The sequence below is a fragment of the Penicillium waksmanii genome (assembly GCF_028829765.1).
Source record: "Penicillium waksmanii strain IBT 27052 chromosome Unknown utg000008l:1.0-5622682.0:1.0-5626561.0, whole genome shotgun sequence".
In the NCBI taxonomy this organism is placed as follows: Eukaryota; Fungi; Ascomycota; class Eurotiomycetes; order Eurotiales; family Aspergillaceae; genus Penicillium; species Penicillium waksmanii.
The window spans coordinates 3,403,896-3,418,478 of NW_026643254.1; the positions used below are offsets into that span (position 1 = coordinate 3,403,896).

A 14,583-nucleotide genomic window follows, 5' to 3' on the forward strand; every position below is an offset into this window, starting at 1 on the left:
TTTCGCCCTCGCGATCAGAAACCAAAACCTTGTCGCATACTCAATCTACCACAATGTCTGAGGAGCAGAAGCCCACCAACAACGCTCAGGCTGAGCAGGATGTCCAGGATGTCCTCGCCGAGCTGAAGGGTGACAATGCCGCCCCCGCCGAGGCGAGCAAGGAAGACGCCGAAGAGGCGCGCATCGTCGCCGAGGCCGCCAAGCTTGGAGAGAAATCGGAGCAGTCCGAGGAGTCACAGCAACGCGACACCCGGGGTGGTCGTGGTGGTAGCCGTGGTGGTCGCGGTGGTCGCTTCGCCAACAACGTCAAGTTTGACCCCTCCCAGCAGAAGCAGACTGACGACCCCGTCGAGATCCGCAAGCAGGTAAGACAGCCGCGCGAGGAAGGGCGTCGGAAGCTCTGAATTCACGATTAATCTAATATGCCCGGCTTTAGGTCGAGTTCTATTTCTCCGACTCCAACCTTCCCATGGACAAGTTCCTCTTCTCCAAAGTCGGCGGCAGCGAGAACAACTCCGTTCCCCTGGAGCTGCTCCACTCCTTCAAGCGCATGCGCCGCTTCCAGCCCTTCGACGCCATTGTTGAGGCCATGAAGACCTCCGAGACTCTTGACCTGGTCGACGACAACACCGCCGTCCGGCGCAAGGTTGCCCTGCCCGATGATGTGAAGGTTCACAGCGACCAATACGCCAAGGTCTTCGCCGACGAAGCTATGGCCCGCAGCGTCTACGCCAAGGGCTTCTGCCGATTTGGTGAGGAGGGCCCCACCACCCAGACCGATATCGAGACTTTCTTCGAGACCTACGGCCCCATCAACTCCGTTCGTCTTCGCCGTACCAACCCCGAGAAGGTTTTCAAGGGCAGTGTTTTCGTCGAATTCAAGTCCGAGGACAAGCAGAAGGAATTCCTGGCTCTGGACCCCAAGCCCAAGTTCAACGACCGCGAGCTGCTCATCAAGACCAAGAAGGAATACTGTGATGAGAAGGTGGAGGAGATTAACAACGGCACTGTTCGCCCCAACGATGATCGCCACCGTGCTGGCCGTGGCCGTGGCCGTGGTGGTCGTGGTGGTCGCGGTGATCGTGGTGGTCGTGGACGCGGCGGTCGTGGCGGTGCCCCCCGCAATGATCGTGACTGGCGCGAGCGCCGGGACGAGGACCAGAAGAGCGGATTTAAGGATGCGGCTCAGAAGGACTCTCGGTAAGAAAGCACCTCCATGAAAACGATTGAGAGATAGTCGCAGCTAACAAGTATAATTAGTGGCGTTCCCGTTGTCAAGAGCTCCTCCGACTCTGCTGGTCAGAAGCGCACTCGTGACGAGGAAGCCAACGGCGATCACCCCGCTAAGAAGGTTGATTCGAAGGAGTAGGCGGCCAGCCGGCTGCTAAACTCCTTGTTTCACGTTTCTATTTTCATTGGCCATCAGAATATCAAAAGTCTTGGAACGGACACGGTGCCTGTTTACAATTTTACATAGGGGAGACCCCAACGGCTCTACTGGCGTTATGACAAATGATTAATCACGATAAACTTGTGTTCAGTTCTTGCTTCTTCAAAAAAGCGCATGTATACTCAAGTCCTTTCCAATAAAGTAAAGTTTTTGACTAGATAATCCGCTAGCATTCTTTCTTCATCGAATCTATCCATCAATGTCTAGTATAGGCTCCTCACTTAGAACTCCAGATCATAAGCAAGGGTATCTTCGCAGAGCTCTTCTCTCATCTTATGAACCCTGCGGTGCATGGTACGTTAGCACAAGAACGGGCGTAACTAAGGGATTGAAAGTTCCTACTCAAGGTGTGCCGGGTGTGTCGCATAGGTAGCGACATCATCGGCCTTTTCCAGGACCGCCACAAGGCCCATATCAAATCCCTTTGCGCGAGGAACCGAGATTGGCAGTGGCTGGTTAGTTTCCATCGAGACAAGACCTGTATTCATATTCCGTCGATATCAGCGGATTGTTGCTAATTGAGTAGACAGATGTTTGGAAATGACTAACCGGGAATTTGCCCAACCATTCCCTTGCATTTCTGCGACCAGATCGCCAACTGGGCTTGGGTGACTCCGGCCTTGAGGCGGAAGAGGACTGTTGCGTCGGTCAGCTCTCCGAGGGTTTACAGTAGATAGCCAGTTCTCTGCGTGAAATTGGGTGACCCAGGGTATCATGAGGGCAATTATAAATTTGAACTCACCAATGTGATAGATAGGCATGGCTGGTAGTCAAATATTGTTTCAAGTGAGGGGAGATAGAAGGAGAAAGACAAATCTGGCAAATAGCTTGAAGTTATCCCATCGGACTATCTGATCAGCGGAGAGCGGGGGTGACCTTTGAGGGTCGGGAAATGTCCGATGGGCCGGAAGTTGAATGGAAGCCCTGGAGCCCATGTACCTACTATTCGTACTTCAAGGTTCGTTCTTGGTCTCGGTTTAGTCTACTACTAGTAATAGTATACCATCTATTTCCTCGTCAAATTTGAAGTCGAAATTACGGAGTACTCCAGGGCTAGTACTACTAGTAGTCGACTATATATCGATCTCGAGTAAAGCCACCCTGTGTTGACTATCCCTCCCATCTGGCAAACATTCTCTTGTAAATACAGGTGCATACCCAGGTCATTTCTAGACATGGGCGTATGGGAATGACCATGTCTGACTCACACTGATACCTCGAGTCATGGCCAGTCATCGCGTGTCGGGGATGCGTCGCGGCAGGTGGAGACCTCGGGAACCTTCAAGTGTGAAAGGCGGGCATATTTTTGTCTCTGCATCCACCTCTGCGCATTCAAACAACTTCCAACATTCGCTCCTTACTATCGGTGGCTGAAAACGAGTAGAACCGGTTTTCATCTCCCTCCTTTACAACTGAATTACACCACTCAACCACCGACGAAAATGTTCAAGAAGAAGCCTACGGTGGGTGATCAACACCTCCCCGCATTGCCCCTCCTTGAAGCTATCCCACCTTGACTTTCTCATGACGACGCAAACCCAGCAATGAAGTGAATGCTAAACAAACATGACCATTTATATATACAGATCAAGAACCTTTCTCCTTTGCGATCTTCCGATCGCAGGAAAATCGCCGACCAAATCATTAGCGATTACAAGATCTCCATCCCTTCGAGTCCCACCGAAACAAGCTCAGATTCAGCCGATAAAGCCGCTACTCCGACCCCAACTCTCTCTTCCATCCGAAATGCCCTTCTCCCAGAAAACTCGCTGACGGCACGCTTCACAACGACGGCCGGCCCAGACCTGCGCGAGGTTCAGGGTATCGTTTACGTTGGCGCACACCCGGGAGAGGACGAGCGCGTGCTCTGGTTCAAGGTGGAACATGGCCCTGGCTCCGATAAAAAGCTATATCCAACCGTCTACACACTATGGAATAACCCCGACATCATGCCATTACTACACACCCCGGAGATGGTCATGCGGAAATTACAGGGTGGTGCGGATCTCATGACTCCCGGTCTGGCCAATGATCCGCCCTTCGATCCCCGAGCAGTCAAGGGCTCTCCTGTTGCCGTTGCGAGTTTGAACAGCCATTCAGTTCCTCTCTTTGTTGGTATCTGTGAGATCGATGTCTCGGCACTCCGGGAGGTCCAAGGCACCAAAGGCCATGCGATCCGAGGTTTGCACTGGCAAGGAGACGAATTATGGGCATGGAGTTCTTCATCGAGACCTGGTCGTCCTGCTCCTGAATATCTGGAAGGATGGGATGAAGAAGTGGAAGAGGAGGATGAGTTGGAGGAAGGTGTTGCTGAATTGACCCTTGATGAGAGCGCAGGTGAAACTGTTGACAATAATCGCAATGGTTTTGTCGATGAATCACCAGCTCTTGAGGCAGAGCCTGCTGTGGCACTGAAAGAGCCTACAACTAAGGGTATGAAATATAGACTCAACAGCCGATCTTATTATTTGCTAATAAGTCCTAGAAATCGATGATGCGTTTATCAACGCATTCGTCTACGCCCTCTACAAGCTCAAGCAGGACAACCCATCAGCAAATAACCACGGGTTGACGCTACCGGTGTCACCCTCTATGCTTATTGCAAACCTGATCGCCCCTTACCTCCCGATATATAACCCCCAAGAAGCTCAATTCTACAGCATCAAAAAGACCAGCTGGAAGAATGTTAAAAAGTTTATCAAGCAATTGGACAAGCTTCAACTTGTCAAGTCGAAAGACCGCAATGGGCAAGAAACTGTGATTCTGGATGTTGATTTTCGCGACCATCGTGTGGAGCGATTTGTGCCCTATAGACTGCCATCACGCAGTGCTCTAGACAGCTCAAGCAAACCCGCCGCCGCGGATGGCAAAAAGGCTACTGCAACTGGCGATTCTGATCCATCTGTTGGACAAACTCTTCTCGTTCAAACTCTTTATCGCCCAACGGGGAAGCTAGCACCAACAATCTTCCCAGCCCTTTCTACAAGTGACCCGAAGAACTTCTACAAATACGCCGAGGTATCCACCTACCTGGATCAATACCTCCAATCACAAGTCCCGCCTATCATCTCCAAAGACAACCGACGCATCATCACTCTTAACCCCTTCCTCGCAGAGACCGTCTTCACCTCATCTTCCACCGAAGATCAAGGAACCTTGAAGCGAGGCAAGACTACTCGCGACGGCCTCTTGAAGCGCATCCAAGAAGACCGCACCCTTCTTCAGCCACACTACGCAATTCTCAAGCCAGGCCAAACCCTCGCCGAGGTCAAGCCTAAATCCGGCGCGACGCCCAAAGCTCTTGTCACGATCGAGAAACGAACAGGGTCCAAGACCATGACGAAGGTTACCAACTTGGAAATCTTCGGCATCATTCCAGCTCTCTTGGCAGAGGAGTTGCAAAAGAAGTGTGCCAGTAGTACCAGTGTTACTCAGGCTACGGGTGCGGCCAAGGGAGTCATGGAGGTTCTGGTACAAGGTGATCAACGCCAGGTTGTGCAGACTGCTCTTGTGCGGCGTGGACTGAAGACGCAATGGGTTGATATGGTGGATAAGACTAAGAAGAAGAAATAGATACTAGAGGATTAGTTGGTGATTGGATATTATGAATTACGGGTTCACCAGGGCTCAACTTTGTACTTGGTAGATATTCAGGTATATATGCGATATGTGAACTACTAGTACTAGTAGTCCATTCTTACCTACTATTAGTTAGTAGCAGGACACCCGTGACCGTGCCCACTGGAATGTCTTAGGCTACTATTAGTTTATCACCCCCAGTCTCTTGATCCCAAGGTTCCAAGGTATTGTTATAAGACTTCTTTCTTCTTTTCGTGATTTTGTACAAGACTTCAAGTTCCAAGGTTGGTAGTAGCGAGCGTGCGTAGTTTACATTTAATAGGGTACAAAGTCGTCGATTGAGGATGCTGTCAGCGGCGGTTAGCTACTATTATCTGTCTCTCTTCTTCCTTCTTCCTGGCTTCTCCTTTGTATGAATGGATGTTTATTTCCAAAAATTTACGTACCAGTGAGGCTCCTGTCTTTCTTGCTGGTGTCATGTGGTGAAGGGACTGCAGACCAGGTTCTGTGTAGCATGTCTAGAGCTTTCTGTGTGTTCTGACTCTTGGTAATTCGATACTGAATTTTCAGAAGGTTTTTAATATCACCTTCATATTCGCGCTCTGCCTCGTGGCCTGCAATGAATAAAGCTGTACTTAGACAAATAGATGGATGTGAGCCAGCATGCATAGGTATAGAACTCGCAAGTTCGATGACGCTGCGAACCGAATTGGTGACACTGGGGTCTTTGCGGTCCAATCCGAGGCCATATCGATAAAGGCATATCAAGGAAACATGCTGCGCAATGGTATTGCATATCCGATAGTCTTCCAAGTGGGTATCCGTCGGAAGGCCTTGGAGCTCGTTGCTCACCATTGGAGGAGTCTTGGAGTCGCGTGCCATCATCTGCTGTACAAATGAAACTAGCTTCGCGGAAATTTGTTGAGAATATTCGGTAATATTTTGAGGCTCAGATTTAGGCAGCTCCAGCGACTGATATTTCATCTCTTCAAGAATACCAATCCATCTGAATACATCCAGCAATTCCATGCAGCAGGCCATTGTTCCGTCGATAATTCCAACAGTCTGCAAGCAAGGCAGAATTGCCGGATATGTGGACAAGTAGCACATACGCGGGAGCCGAGGCCACGATGTAGGCAGCGACAGAAGAAATCCTATGACTGTGATTCTTCTAAGTATAAACCGCCAGAGTGCTTCATCTCCAGGTCTATACTGCGCTGGAAACTGCGACAGTAGATACCTCGCATACTCAAAGTGTTGGCGCCAGGCGCTAGTCTCCGGATAATAGCGTAGCTCGCAGGTTGCTAGCATCAACATTGTAGCGATTATGGCTTCATTGTTCGGTGTTATTCTCTGGCACACCTCGGACCGCAAACATGAAAGAGCTGCAGAGCGTAGCTGTAACACCTGTATCTGTATCGACTGGTCCTTGATCGATCTAGACGCATCATGCATTCGAGAGGATTTGTGCATTGCTGAAAACAGTAGACTAGCATATAGCAGACTCGGAAACGTTGATCCAGCTGATATCACTGCATTGCAGGTGTCATACTGAATACCCTCGTTGCATGAAATGGCAGCGGATGCCTCATGGACGTAGTATGAGAGGAACAGACTGTGAGACGAGCTAAGACTGGGAAAAAGGCGGAAGGTATGCCTCGCTGGAGGTAACGATAGAACAAATACTGAATCGGCCATGTGGTGCCGCCTTAATTCGTACTTCCCGTACGCACATGGGATATCCGCATCAAAACACCGGCTGCATTGTGGCTGTAGCTCGTCGCACTTCTGGTGCCTACTTCTGCATCTATCACAGCCCGTGCGAGACCGAAGTTTCAGCCGGCGACTAGTATTCATTTCCGCTTGTGTTTCTGAATGGCTTTTGTGCCAGTGGTAAGTGCAGAGACAAAAAAAAAAACTAAAAAGGAGATCGGGTGGATGGCGCGGAATATCCATTGGTAGGATGGTGGGGCTGAGCACCAGCTCCATGTGAGAATGCCTTAGGAATCTGTCGGTGAAATTGGAAGAGCTTTGCGACTGTCATTCTCAAGTTGGTTTAGTAATCCTAGAGAGGATTTCATGCCCTTGGCATTCGTAGTAGTATGAGTTATTCCCTGGGGCTAATTATTTACCGAAGAGTCACTTGTTGATTCTGGAGGCACCAAGAACAAGTTTATCAAGGCAATGAAGCCGTCATACTATGCCACTAGGTAGAGCCACAGTATTGAAATACGTATAAATTATCGTGCGGTATGCTTATTGGGTTATGCTCCAGGGCTAATGATACACCTATTTGACATACTCGAAGCATGAACTCGACAAATGACATACTAGTAGTATCTTTGCGATTAAAATCCCTATCTGAAGCCTATGGTCTGTGAGATCTAGTTTGATATTTCACGTGCCCGAGTCTAGCCGCGATCGACTCCCCCGGCCCTAAGAACTACTAGACCTTAAGCTATGTAGGCTGGTACCTTGGGATCTACAATGGTGGCTGTCGTAAAAGAATGTAATTGGCACCCGAGAAGCTGCGCCTCAGTCCCACACGATGCAAACTGACACTAAATACCAAAACAGTACCAAGTACTACTTAGTACTGTAGTCGTTAACCTTCCTAGCGGGAACAACTCCGATACTGAGCCACAACGATGGGACGTACTGAATCCAAGAAATGTCACGAAATCCTGAAGATAAGACAGAGTAACAAAGAAGCTGTTTAAGATCGTAGAGATGGCTGCTAAATACCCCATTTCTTCGTTCAATACTACTGATGGAATCCAATCAAGTCTGTGCTATCCCATAGTCCTCGACTTAATCTGTGGATATGATAAGTTACGTTGCTGCCTGTGTACCTGCGCAAGTTATGGAGGATCCACGGCCGGAAGGTGGCTGATGTAACGCCACAACGAAAATCTTCGGGAAGCATCTTTAGCGGCAGAATTTGACGTCGACTAAACTTAATCGAAGAGATTACTGGGGACTCCATCTCGCTGTGGGCCTCGTGAAGGCGCTACTAGCCACCGGTACTAGTAATAGCTTTTCATGGTTTTGTATACATCAACACATCTACGAATTCAATTCAGATTGAGCTCCAAATTGAAAGGTCACGGCTCAAGTTTCTTTACCGATCGGCGATATCCCAAAGAACCTAGAATGATCTCACACTGGAATAGTACTATTATTTATATCTTGAGCTTCCAGTTGTACACGATCCTAGATTATATTAGTGGAAGAACAATCATACTAGTAAATATCTAGTGCTTCTGCAGTGTACTATGGTTGTCGATCAAAATCTGTAGAGTAAAAGCCGAAAGCGCTGAGCATGTGAAACCCCATTCTGAGCGGAAGCCAAGGCTGCATACTACGAAACCGATGGACTTGAAACAATAAATTGACATTCAAACTGATTTTTGCCGATCCGTGAAAAAGCAACACTGAGGTATTGTGGAGTATTTCTCTCCCCGAGAATATTTAGAACTAATTTGACTTTTCTTTGTTAAATTTGACGCATTTGGAAGGTGGCTAATACTAATCCCAAGAAACGGGTCGATGCGATGCCAGCGGAGGCAACACAATTACTGCTAGCAATTTACCATGCACTGCCTGGACTAACCTTGGAATTTTCGTATAAATACTTCAAGGATTATGGGAATCCAACACCGCAGCAGCAATTATTTCAACAACATATCACTATGCTATTATTCCTTTTTTTCACTGCTAGTATGCTTCAACTTCAGGGTATTTTTGCCACTTCTATCCATCGACCTGCAGAATGGGATCACCAGCAGCAGGTCATTATGGCCTGGCCATCTGCCGAGAATGGTGCATATGGCAATGATTTGGCCGCTATCACCCGTGATGTTTCCAGAATTGTTGAGGCGGTGGCTCAATTTGAGCCAGTGACATTGTTGGTCACCCCGGATCGACACAAGGAGGCAAAGAAACGATTCAACAATGAGACAGGTGACATCGAAATACGACCTGTCCATGATTATCCCAAGCTTGACCTCTGGATGCGTGATATGGCACCAACCTTTGTTTTCAACGAATCGCATCTTTCTGGAGTTGACTATAACTTCAATGGCTGGGGTAACAAATACCCCGTGGAGGCAAATTTTTCCCTTGCATCCCAAATCCTCCACGATATCCGAAAGCCTCGAATTACAACCTGGCTTGTAACTGAGGGTGGCTCGATTGAAGTCGATGGAGAGGGTACTCTTCTGATCACCGATAGCTCGATTGTGAACAAAAACCGGAATCCAGGAAAGAGTCAGAAGGAAATTGAGGATGAGCTACGGAAAACGCTTGGTATCTCAAAGATTATCTGGCTGCCAGGTATCAAGGGTGCCGATATTACGGATGGCCATGTTGATGGTCTCGCGCGTTTTATTGCGCCTGGGAAAGTCGTTCTCAGCAAGCCGAATGTTCTTGACGATAGTGAATTCACCATGGTGTACAGAAAGGCCCGTGACATCCTGTCTAATGCGACAGATGCTAAAGGCCGGCACCTTGAAATCACTGAGATCGTTGAGGCAGATCTACACTCGCTTGGGTTGGATCGACGTACCCTGAAGGAGATCGAAGATGGCCAGGAGGATTATCCTTCATTGACTTATGTCAACTGGCTACTTGTGAACAACGGCGTTATTTTCCCCCAATTTGGAGACAAAAAGGCAGATTCCGCGGCCTTGAAGATAATCCGTGAGTTGTACAAGGATCGCCAAGTGGTCACTGTGCGTCTCGATGAGTTGCCTTTTGCCGGTGGAGGTATTCATTGCTCTACGCAGGAGGTTCCTATTGCTGGTCGAACTCCGCCAAGTCAGCGAAAAGAGGGCTCTGGCTCTTGCTCTCCCCAGTAAGGGTCCGCTTTCTGAAAGGTGGTGATCGATCATTGATGGGATTCTACCAAGGAAAGTCTGATTTTGCATTCACTCAATCATTCCTATATTTTGTACACTTAGAAGAGTTAGTTTGGCCTGCTAGTGTTATAACACACTAACGCAAACTTTTTTTTTTTTTCACAGAGACCCTCTCAACAGCAGTCTCCTACTACTAGTAGTATATACTAATTATTCGACCGTTCGATCAATGCAATTGCAGCGAGCTTTCTTTTTATCTATCACTTGTTTGTCGAAGGCTAATGTAATAAGTGGCATCTTCCACGTAAACTATGAACAATTGGGCACGGAAATGTGGCGCATGAGCCAACAGCATTCAAGTTCCTTTCCGGTAACGCCAACCTTCATTTGTCTGATACACACTTCTACTAGTGAGACCCCAGTTTCTTCTGTGAAACGTGAATATCGCTCAGTGAGTACTAAATTGTAAAGGGAAAGCCAAGACTTGCATCGGAAATCCGATACGTAGGTTCCTACTCAGAGGATCAATATCATATACTAATTGATACCCAGGCATTCATAGATTTCGATTCCGTTTTTTTAAGGAGTATGTACCAGGTAGGCCTTCTGCGGGTTGTTGATGGAGAGTATCATGGTCCCGATTGGGCCGTTGGCTTCGTTTGCTCCCTTCCATTTACGGCAGGACTCTCATTCACAACAGGCCCGGACTAGCTTTACCGATCCTTCTTCTTTCTTCCATTCTTTTCTTCCATTCTTTTCTACCCTAAAAGAAAGGCTTACATTGCGATCCAACATACTGACTCATCCCATGGTCCACATCTTTACTTTGTATTGACTACCGTCCCTGACGCCTCGAGTCGGCGCCACTAGGGTTGAGAGATAGCCCGAGCTTCCCTGCATTCATTCAAGGTGGGCACTGGAAGTGTACTCTACCTCCCAGGCTTCAACGGTGTGTGAAACCTTTTTCTTACTTCCCTACATATATCCTTCTATATAGCTGACCACAACCATAGAGATACCTGACACACGCACCTCCCAATCACAATCCGCTGTGCATCACTCTAAAAACCCGCAGCTTTTTCGGCCTCATCAACCCTCGCAAACATGGTCTACATCATGAAAATCTACATCGATGGCGGCTGTAGAGGCAACGGAACACCGAGTGCGATTGGTGCCGCTGCCGCCGTTTTCATGAACAGATGGGGTCGCTACAACAAGGGCCTTACGAAAGCGCTTAACCCATGGCCTCGACCGACAAGCCAACGAGCTGAAATCGAAGCTATTATCCTAGCACTGAAACGAGCCTTGGAGCGATATGAAGGGCTTAACAACGACCCACGGCTCAGGGTGACAATCTATTCTGATTCGACATATGCGGTTAACTGTATGACACAGTGGATCCCCAGATGGATTAAGAATGGCTGGTCAAATTATGCGGACAATGAGGTTGCGAATCGAGATCTGCTGGAAGAGGCTTTCAATCTGAGTAATAGATTGAAAGAGGAGGGAAGGGTTAAGTACGTCTGGATTCCGAGGGAGGAAAATGCGCATGCAGACAAAATGTGCAATAAGAACATGGACAACCAATAGTTAGGACATACTACTCTAACTAGTCTTCTTTCGACTAGTCCTGTACTAGAAAACTACTACGAAGACAGATAGGGAAATGATGAGAGCAGTCTAACAATTCCATTCATGAAAAGAGTAAAAGAGAGAGCACCTCAGATATAAGGCTAAGCCCCTCACCCCCAATATATAGGGAAAGAGAAAAGAAGTAAAGAAAAGTAACAGGCTAAATGTTACAGACATCCCCAGTAAATAATCCCACAATCCAAAGAAAAGACCTGAATACCCGACACAGGCCAAGAAGAAGAAAGTCCAAGATCGGCCAACGTGCTCAGATCGTTTCCCTCATGAATGGAAGGGAGAGAAGATCGATCTGCGCTGGCCACTTTTGATTGGAATTTAGTTGGTCAGGGAGCGGGCGTGCTTCTTGTCAGTGACGAGCCACTTGACGGTCTTGCGGAGCATGCTGACGAACTGATCAGCGGACAGAGAGTCCAGGTAGGAGGACCAGTCGCTGGAGTTGTAGGAGCTGGAGCTGGAAGAGCCAGTGCTGGTGGTGGAGCCAGAGCTGGAAGAGCCAGAGCTGGAAGAGCCAGAGCTGGAAGAGCCAGAGCTGGAAGAGCCAGAGCTGGAGTCCGAGGAGTCGGAGCTGGAAGAGTCGGAGCTGGAGGAGCCGGAGCTGGGAGTGGCGCTCTGCTGAGATTGGCCGCTGGGGCTGGCAGTGACGGTCACGGAGTCCTCAACGGTGGCAGTCTGGTAAGAGACCTGGTTAGTAACCTGGGCAGCAGCAGTCTCGGTGACAGTGGAAGCGCCAGCAGGAGCACCACCAGCGGGGTTCTGCTCGCCAGCGGGCTGGGTCTGCTGGGCCTGACTGGAAGCGGTGGACACAATGGTAGCGCTGTAGGACGGGGGCAACGGGGTGCTGCGGAGAGGGGTGCTGGACGGGGAAGCACTAACGGGAGTAGCGCTGCTGGTAGCGATGGGAGCAACGGTGGCACCGGCGGTAGTAGTAGCAGCGGCAGAGGCGGCAGCGGTGGTTGCGGCCGAGGAGCCAGAGCCAGAAGAAGCACCAGAGTACAGAGCAGGACCAGGGATGTCATAGCTGCTAAGGGACTGGTAGATGTTGACCTTGATACCGGCGTCGGTGTTCTTATACAGAGCGGTACCCAGGGTGCCAGCGGGAGAGTCGCTGCCACCACCGGTAACCTTCAGGTTAATGCACTGAGGGTAGTTCTGGGCACCGTTGGTATCTCCAGCGGAGTGCAGGGCAATGATCTCGTGACGGAGAACATAGTTGCCAGAGGCGATGCTGCTGGGGATGGTAACAGTGTAGCTGTTGTTGTTGCTGATGAGGTTGTCGGAAGCCCAGGTGCCGGGAACGCTGCTGTCATCGATAAGACCGGCTTCGTCAATCTTGAAGAACTTCAGAGAGGTCTTGTCCACGGTAGTGCAGTCACCGTCGCAGTTAGCGAGGTATGTGATGACGGGACCGTGGTGAGACTCGGGCCACTCAGTCCACTGCAGCTCAACATCGCCACCAGCCTTGACAGAGGCAGAGAGGGCAGCGTTCTTGGCATCCTTGTGGCAGATAATGTCACTGCTCGAGTAGGAGGAACCGTCGATGAAGCCGTTGTCGGTGGCATCCTCAAACCAGCCGATGTTGTCGGGGAAGGGGTCCTGGTAGTTGTATGTGTCGACGATGAATCCACCGTGGTAGGTGCCGTCAACGACAGCACCGGTCACATAACCGTGGCCGGCCACAAGGGCAGCCGATCCGAGGACGGCTCCAACAAGCTTGGTAACAGACATCTTTCAGGTGATTTGATATAGAAACGCACAGCGTTTGCTTTTGAAGGCCGCAAAAAGAGCGAGGCCGGGATAAAAAGAATGGAAATGGGGACTTCAGTCAATGAAGTCAACCCGAGGAAGAGAATGGAAAGGTTGGAAAGAATGGAATGTGGAAAGACTGGTTGAAGAGAAGAAACGAGTAGCAGGGTCGTGGATTTGCATCTTTATATTCTTCTCCCAGTCGATGTTCATCCTCGACCGGCATCATAGCTCCATTAGGAGCCGAAAGCCATGCCAACGACTCCACAGGCACGCCAGATCTGTATAAGTTGGAACCCCTTAATTCAATGACTTTTTTCTGTCAGTGTCGCCAGTTCCCAAGACCAGTTCCACGGTCTTGCCTGGCCGGTCATAGGTGGAGAATCTCCCGCGACCGAAAGGGTAATGGCCCGAGGTAGGAGATAGATGAACAGCCTTGGTCTCCAAACCGCCATGTTTCCTGGCAGCGAAAATTAATTAAGCTATGCCCAGGTGCATTCCACTTGGAAGGCGTCCGGGGCCTGGTCAAACCACTAAACGGTGCCTGTCGATCTCTGGGCGGCTGTCTGTGACGACTGGAGTTTCATAACTCTAACAAAGCCTCTTCGGATTGGACGCTCGCTGCACGTCCCTACATGCGATGAGATATATCATCACTCTCTCCTTCACCCCCTCTCATCCACCTTTGAACTGCCAAGACATTGTCCAAGCTCCTGCTCATTCGGAGTAATTTCGTTCATTCTCATGATTGCGAAAGCTTGGTGGTTGAACTGAGAGAGAGGTCCGAACCGATGAACAAATGATGGGCGCGCATTGGCTAGAGCCATGTGGTGTGATGGAACCTTGATCGTATTCCAGTGCTTTTGACGCTTGCATGTTAGTAGTATGGGGCGAACAAGATGTCTCGGAGATGTCAGCGACGACACACCAACCGGCAATTCGCCAGCTGTCAGAACTGTTATGGCAATGTCGAGTGCAGGATCAGCGTTGGCTCAGACCCCATTACGAAGATCCCGTTAGTTTGATTTTGGTTTTTTTTTTTGGTTTGGGGCTCGGACTTTGGCTTGGGCTTTGAGATCATTTCGCCCCCAAGAAGGATTTGCCAGCTTAGCCTGAATGATATCGCGAGGCCATGACAAACCGTTCGACGCGCCCATCCCTGAATAATAATCACTTAATCTACCAGGACTGAGGGGCAAAGGGTTCCGGCGCGTACTCGGAGAATTATTTTGAAACGCTCGGGGGCTCGGCGTGCCGTACGGAGCGGAGTCCAGCATCTCCACTCCGCGACCCAGACCGTTG

At 49.4% G+C, this 14,583-nt stretch overlaps 7 protein-coding genes across 7 annotated transcripts; 4 read left to right on the forward strand and 3 right to left on the reverse strand.

The window, feature by feature from the left end:
* Nucleotides 1–53: 53 nt before the first annotated feature.
* N7481_009609 (tRNA maturation protein LHP1) lies at nucleotides 54–1,369 on the forward strand (the record flags this gene model as incomplete). Its single annotated transcript, XM_057268828.1, has 3 exons — nucleotides 54–365; nucleotides 437–1,200; nucleotides 1,261–1,369. 3 exons carry the CDS (start codon nucleotides 54–56, stop codon nucleotides 1,367–1,369), a joined length of 1,185 nt encoding a protein of 394 aa, XP_057119505.1.
* A 302-nt stretch (nucleotides 1,370–1,671) lies between these two features.
* On the reverse strand, nucleotides 1,672–2,211 carry N7481_009610 (Dabb family protein; the record flags this gene model as incomplete). Its single annotated transcript, XM_057268829.1, has 4 exons — nucleotides 1,672–1,732; nucleotides 1,793–1,928; nucleotides 2,000–2,086; nucleotides 2,193–2,211. The coding sequence occupies 4 exons, from the start codon at nucleotides 2,209–2,211 to the stop codon at nucleotides 1,672–1,674; spliced, it is 303 nt and encodes a 100-aa protein (XP_057119506.1).
* Nucleotides 2,212–2,892: 681 nt separating this feature from the next.
* On the forward strand, nucleotides 2,893–5,023 carry N7481_009611 (putative RNA binding protein Ligatin/Tma64; the record flags this gene model as incomplete). Its single annotated transcript, XM_057268830.1, has 3 exons — nucleotides 2,893–2,913; nucleotides 3,037–3,883; nucleotides 3,936–5,023. 3 exons carry the CDS (start codon nucleotides 2,893–2,895, stop codon nucleotides 5,021–5,023), a joined length of 1,956 nt encoding a protein of 651 aa, XP_057119507.1.
* A 444-nt stretch (nucleotides 5,024–5,467) lies between these two features.
* Nucleotides 5,468–6,346, reverse strand: N7481_009612 (C6 finger domain-containing protein; the record flags this gene model as incomplete). The annotated part of the gene is made up of 1 exon (XM_057268831.1): nucleotides 5,468–6,346. The coding sequence occupies one exon, from the start codon at nucleotides 6,344–6,346 to the stop codon at nucleotides 5,468–5,470; it is 879 nt and encodes a 292-aa protein (XP_057119508.1).
* Nucleotides 6,347–8,751: 2,405 nt separating this feature from the next.
* On the forward strand, nucleotides 8,752–9,888 carry N7481_009613 (agmatine deiminase family protein; the record flags this gene model as incomplete). Its single annotated transcript, XM_057268832.1, has 1 exon — nucleotides 8,752–9,888. The coding sequence occupies one exon, from the start codon at nucleotides 8,752–8,754 to the stop codon at nucleotides 9,886–9,888; it is 1,137 nt and encodes a 378-aa protein (XP_057119509.1).
* A 1,104-nt stretch (nucleotides 9,889–10,992) lies between these two features.
* Nucleotides 10,993–11,478, forward strand: N7481_009614 (uncharacterized protein; the record flags this gene model as incomplete). Its single annotated transcript, XM_057268833.1, has 1 exon — nucleotides 10,993–11,478. The coding sequence occupies one exon, from the start codon at nucleotides 10,993–10,995 to the stop codon at nucleotides 11,476–11,478; it is 486 nt and encodes a 161-aa protein (XP_057119510.1).
* Nucleotides 11,479–11,853: 375 nt separating this feature from the next.
* Nucleotides 11,854–13,263, reverse strand: N7481_009615 (AA9 family lytic polysaccharide monooxygenase; the record flags this gene model as incomplete). Its single annotated transcript, XM_057268834.1, has 1 exon — nucleotides 11,854–13,263. The coding sequence occupies one exon, from the start codon at nucleotides 13,261–13,263 to the stop codon at nucleotides 11,854–11,856; it is 1,410 nt and encodes a 469-aa protein (XP_057119511.1).
* Nucleotides 13,264–14,583: the final 1,320 nt, after the last annotated feature.